Here is a 5,762-nt window from a genome sequence, read left to right as displayed (position 1 = left end):
GGCAGCTGCTGCTTAGTGCCCCGCATAGGTGACTTTGTACTCATGAGCAGGGTGCGCGCCCGCCCACCCCGGCTGTGACCGCAGCAGATGGCCGCATCTGTCCGCCCGGCTCCTTATGGCCCGACGCTGGCCATTTCTGCGGTGCCGAGGTGTGTAGCTGGACTTCACAGTGCAATTCTTCCCCGCTCGGAACCACCGCGCCTGCCTATTTTCAGGGCACGCACTGGTCTCCAAGGAGGCCGGCCCAGCACCCGTGGGTCCGGGGCACGAGGAGCCCGACGGCTGGGTTTTCTGGGGTGGCTCATTGTGTTTACATGCGAAGATCGGCTGCACCTGAGCTCCTGCGGGCCGGCCGGATCCCAGGCCCCACTGCTGGTGGGACGGAGGCCCGAGGGCGGGCTTCTGGGCTACTGCCCCCCGTGGCGAGCTGGGTGGGTGCTGGGGACTTCCTCGCGAAGGTTCTCGGGGGAGCGGACGCTCCTCATGGTCCAGGCCTCAGAAGCACCCTGACAGCCAGGAGCAAGCGCCAAGCAGTGTGTTCCCACTTGCCCGCCAGCCTTCCAGGGCCAGCCCAGACTGCTCGCTCGTCTGGGTCCGCTTTGCCTCTCTTGCGTCCACAAAACCAAGTCCTCCTATCGGTTTTAAGCCTTCATTCGAGTCTCTTGTTGTCTAGTAGTTCGCTCCGTTCTCAAAGCTCATTTTTGCTCTGGTTATCCCCCACCCGCTCCGCCCTGGCAATCTTCACCGGGCAGGGACACGGCCCAGAGATCCGAGCGCTGCTGCTTTCTCACCTGTTTTACTCTCAACATCTCCCTTAACGAATACACGTGAAGAACGGGGGCTCAGGCTCATCACTGTCATTATTATGTACAGCTGATGTTAACTGATGAGTCCCTATGCTGTAGGCCTGTGTTCAGCGCTGTTTCTTTCGCTAAATCCTCACAGCATCAGGGAAAGATCCCAGAACTGTGAATGAAGAGATGATGCTCTGAAAACGCCTGCGCGTGCCTCGTTGATTGTAGAGTTACCACAAGACGCTTGCTTAGGATTTTGTTGGGATGATTTATCTTTAGATCGGCTTTCAACAAAGCTTTATTTTATTATTATTCTTTTAACAAAGGTTTATTTTGGAAGTCTGATCACGTCCTCGGAATGAAAGCGAGGAGTTAAATTACATTTGAGGGTATGGTGGAGTGCATGATTAGTGCCTCATTAGAAGGTCGCCACTTCCGTTAGGGTATGAGGAAAAAAGATGGCGGTGGCAGGGTAGGGGGCACCGCCGTCACTCTGAGCCCCCGCCTGCGCTGGGGATGTGGGGCAGCGGGGCAGCCGGGCCGGCCCCGCCACGTAGGAAGCTCCGCCCCCCGGGACCACCTCACGGAGCATGCGCCACCCACGGCGCTCTAATTGGCGGAGCGGCACGCCTCGACGCGCGCTCTGATTGGTGGTCCCAGGTCGGGAGGTCGCCTTCCACCCCGCCCCGCAAGCTTCGCTCGGTGCCGCCGGTGCCTGGGCGAGTCCTAGGCAGGCTGGTTTCGGCTGCGTCCTGGCACTCCAACTACCCTTGAATCTGCTGTATTTGTCTGCACAGTCTCAGTCGAACATGTTCTCCAGGGCCCAAGTGAGGCGAGTTCTGCAGAGGGTGCCCGGGAAGCAGCGGTTTGGCGTTTACAGGTTCCTGCCCTTCTTTTTTGTCCTGGGAGGAACTATGGAGTGGATCATGATTAAAGTGCGCGTGGGCCAGGAGACTTTCTGTAAGTGGGGGTGCAGGAGCCTCCGTTTCCCTTCAGAAGGCACGAGGCGCCAGGGATCCTTTGGCTAAGGGGCTATTAGACTGCGGACTGCTCAGTCCTCTCCGCGCCGAGCTGAGTTTTCACCCTTGTGGGAAGGACGAGTGCGGTTCCATTCCTTGTCAGCTTTGGAGCAGCACCGGCTAGAGGCCCATCACTTACTCGTACGCCTCGTACATTGACGTCCACCTTCATGACTTTATGCAATTTAAAGGGAAGGCACCCTCCTTTCCTTTCCTCCAGTCAGGCCTGCCTTTTACCTTTGCCGGTGACATTGGGTCTAAGGAACAGGATTGCTCTCAGCAACAGAATGAAGGTGGATCCAGAGGATTCACGGACATCCTAGCTACTAGCCTGTCCTCTCAGAACTCTATCTCAAACCCTGGAAGGAGCTGGTCTGGTAGCTTAGTTAATTAACACCGTCTTTACAGGGCGGCCATTGGCACCACGTCTTTGGCCTGGAGTCACAAGCTCAGCATCGTGAAAAGAATGGCATTCCTTTGTAGGCCAGTACTAGGCCATTTCTGCTTTGCCTCCGGAAACACTATCACTTGTGAATTGGTAACTTTCATTTTCAGTTAATGTTCCCTTCTGTTCTTCCATCCATCCATATTTAATGACAACCCATAAGAGGTTCTAATGCACAAGGCAGAAGGTCTTCCATTCTGGCAGAGCTAATTGGGACTCCAGATCGTGTTAGTTTTGGGGCCAGGGTTGTAGTGGTAGAGCACTTGCCTAGGTTCAGGGAAAAAAGCTCCAAATCCCATTAAGTGCTGTGGGGGGAAGTGCTAGGATAACTGGAGTTCTAGCTGGGCAGTTACCATGTCAGACAGGTGCTGAAGACTGTCAGGGGTAATCTGTTGGATTGTTTTCATGACAGTGTAAGAGAAGGCCCAAACACCTTGTGTAAATGCTGTTTGACTGAAGCAAGTGAAGGGTGAAAATAGCTACAAAGATGTCTGGGCAGAGCTACAAAGGCAACAGGATATATATATATTCCTTGGGCTGTTTTCTTAGAACCAGGAATTATAGCCAAGGAATGAAATGTTTGAGAAGTGGCTCTATGTGGAGAGATTGGTAGGAACACTTGGGTTGGGTGGAGGCCTTACCTAGGCTAGGGAAGACAAACCAAGAGAGATGAGTGAAGCTGACAGTCTAGGGTAAGTGCTGACCAAGTTTGGTGATTGAGGGCACTCAAGAGAGCGAGCTTAGCAGCTTCTGGTGGGACAACGGCGGCAGAGGTAGTGCTTCTCTTGCAGGTACAGAACAGTGTGAACTTAGCCTTCACTTGGAATGGGCTCAGTTACACAAATCTATGCCCAGGAGGCACATCTGGGCCAGAAATCTGGATTTGTGGACCAATCAAAGGAAAATTGTGATGAGAGTGGCAAATCCCAATATGTGTAGGTTGACTTGGAATGGCCAGAGAAGCAAGGAGGGATGTCAGGCTATCACGGAAGACAGGTTAAAGTGTGATTATGTAGTTTTTTTGTTTTTTTGTTTTTGGCTGGCTCAGGCTGACTGAAGGGCAGGTTTGCGGATGGAATCGCGGTCCCCTGCACCTGACTGGCTTTGCCAGAGCAGACGCTTAAACAACTGAGCTAACCTGCAAGACCCCAAGAAATGTGAAAGGAAAATAATCTTCAGCCTCAGGGACTAGAGGACATAAACTGCTGATGAGAGAGGGAGCGGAGCGAGGCTAGACAACTAGTGAATTGTCTACCACTGCCTGGTAGAACCTGCCCTTGGAAGTTGGAAAAAATTTATTTTTACTTATTCATTTTTTTTTGTGGTACCAGGGATTGAACTCAGGACCCTGCGCCTGCCAGGCAAGCGCTTATTCTACTGAGCTATCTCCCCGGCCCCAGAAAACTCTTATGAACACAGGACAAGAACAGCCTTTGTGAGGCCTTTTTTAAAATTTTATTTTGTGGGGCCGGGGAGATGGTTTAGTAGAATAAGCACTTGCCTGGCAAGCGCAAGGGTCTGAGTTCAATCCTCGGTTCTGAAAAAAAAAAAAAAAATTGCAGTACTGGAGATCAAACTCAGGCCTTTACACTTAGCTACATCCTCAGCCTTTTTTAAAAAGAGTGGTTCTCACTGCCAAATTGCTAAATTGCCCAGGCTGGACTCAAGGTTTTGATCCTGCTTCCTTTTGATCCCCTCCAGAGTGCTGGGATTAGAGGCGTATGCCATAGACAGAGGGTGGTTTTTAGTTAAGGATGAGTGTAGAAGGCAGATTAGAAACCGCTGGGAGAAGTGAAAGCTGTCTGAAAAGACTAAGGGAAGTACCCACGCCTGGTTCTCTTGGAAGGCCATGGTATCTGTCCTGTTTAAGACTAGAACTCCATGAACACAGTCCTCATTTAAGCTGTTTTGTTTCCAAGTTTATTCTGGCATTGAGTTAAACAGTGTTGAAATTCAGTAATAGTTTACAGACTACTAGTTGAAATATTTAAGATTTTTAGTTTCTTAAAAATCTAAGCAGGGGCTGGTGAGATGGCTCAGTGGTCTAAAGCACCTACTTAGAACAAGCTTAGCAAAGCACGGGGACCGCGGTTCAATCCCCCAGCACCACATGCCAGCCAGTCCCGACCCTGGAGGGCTGAGCTGGCCACACACACACACACACACACAAATAAATAAATTAAAAAAAAAATCTAAGCAAAATTTTTGTTTAATACAGATGATGTCTACCGTAGAAAAGCCTCAGAAAGGCAGCATCAGATAAAGCTGGAAGATGCACCAGAAGCTGAACTGCAGCAGTCAATAAAGTGAATGTGAATTTTACTACTGGTTTTAGTTCCTTTAAAAATGTACTCATTAGAATTCATCTCACACAGCTTGTCCTAATTTAGCAGCGATGTATTATTCCAAGAATTGCTTTTACGAGGAATTTCCAGTTTTGGAATTTCTGAACAATTCTTGTCACTGTTGGACAGTATCTAGATTCTATTCCATGAAAGATATAATTCAAAGACCAACTAGGATGCTTTTCAGAGCAGTCTGAATTACCATGAAGCCCCTTTTCTCCTATCCTGGATCAAACCCAGGACCTTAAGTCTGCTAGGCAAGTGGTCTACCACTGAGCTGCATCCTTAGCCAACCACCCCACCCCTTTTGGAGACAGGGTTTTGTTCTGTAGTTCAGGCTAGCCTCAAACTCTTGGCAGTCCTCTTATCTCAGCCTCCCAAGTGTGAGTCCTACAGTTACAGGTGTGCCACTACACGCCTGGTGCCCCCACCCTCCCTAAGAGAGGGTTTCACTATGTAGTTCAGGTTGGCCTTGTGCTCACCTTTGTAGACCCTAAGCTGGTCTTGAACTCGCAGAGATCCTCCTGGCTCAACCTCCCAAATGCTGGGATTACAGTGGGCGCCAGCATGTGGGGCTGGAGATCGAACTCAGGTCCTTGTACTTGCCAGGTAGGTCCTTATGCCTCTGAGCTCTTTCTCTGAACCCTGGTGCCCTTTCTGGTACCCAACACAAGACCTTGCACTTGCCTGACAGGCACTTGTGCTACTGAGCTATATCCTTGGCCTTTGTTTTTAAGCAACAAATAACCTTATTTTTTGCTATATAGTTAAGGTTTGTCTTGAACTATGTAGTCTAGGTTGGCTGTGAATTCCTGATGCTCCTGCCCCAGCTTTTCAGTGGCTGAGATTATAGGCAATAACCTTAAAATTTCCCAGAATTCAAATTAAGTCATGGATGTGAAAGATCTCCACTGCAGGATCATCTAAACTAGGATAATTACACATTACATTTCTGTCTGCTACCAGTTTGTACACTGTCTGCTAGGGTGGTGGGAATTCCTGAATGACTAGTACCTGTTAACTCATGCTAATCCTCTTGTGAAGTCCCTGGCACAGGAAGACAGGCTTCTGTGGTTCACACCCCTTTATACTCAAATTCAGCTTTTTTTTTTTTTTTTTTTTTTTTGCATAAAATGTCAGGCATCCTATTCCTCTCTGG

General features: G+C 49.7%; 1 protein-coding gene across 1 annotated transcript; it reads left to right on the top strand.

The window, feature by feature from the left end:
- Positions 1-1,483: 1,483 nt before the first annotated feature.
- On the top strand, positions 1,484-4,580 carry Smim4 (small integral membrane protein 4). Its single transcript, XM_004631691.2, has 2 exons — positions 1,484-1,754; positions 4,477-4,580. The coding sequence occupies exons 1-2, from the start codon at positions 1,604-1,606 to the stop codon at positions 4,566-4,568; spliced, it is 243 nt and encodes an 80-aa protein (XP_004631748.1). The 5' UTR covers positions 1,484-1,603; the 3' UTR covers positions 4,569-4,580.
- The last annotated feature ends 1,182 nt before the right edge of the window (positions 4,581-5,762 follow it).

Source organism: Octodon degus, unplaced genomic scaffold, assembly GCF_000260255.1.
Source record: "Octodon degus isolate 3935 unplaced genomic scaffold, OctDeg1.0 scaffold00043, whole genome shotgun sequence".
Classification (NCBI taxonomy): Eukaryota; Metazoa; Chordata; class Mammalia; order Rodentia; family Octodontidae; genus Octodon; species Octodon degus.
The sequence above is the reverse complement of the archived record's forward strand: the minus strand, read 5'-3'. Positions and strand labels throughout refer to the sequence as shown.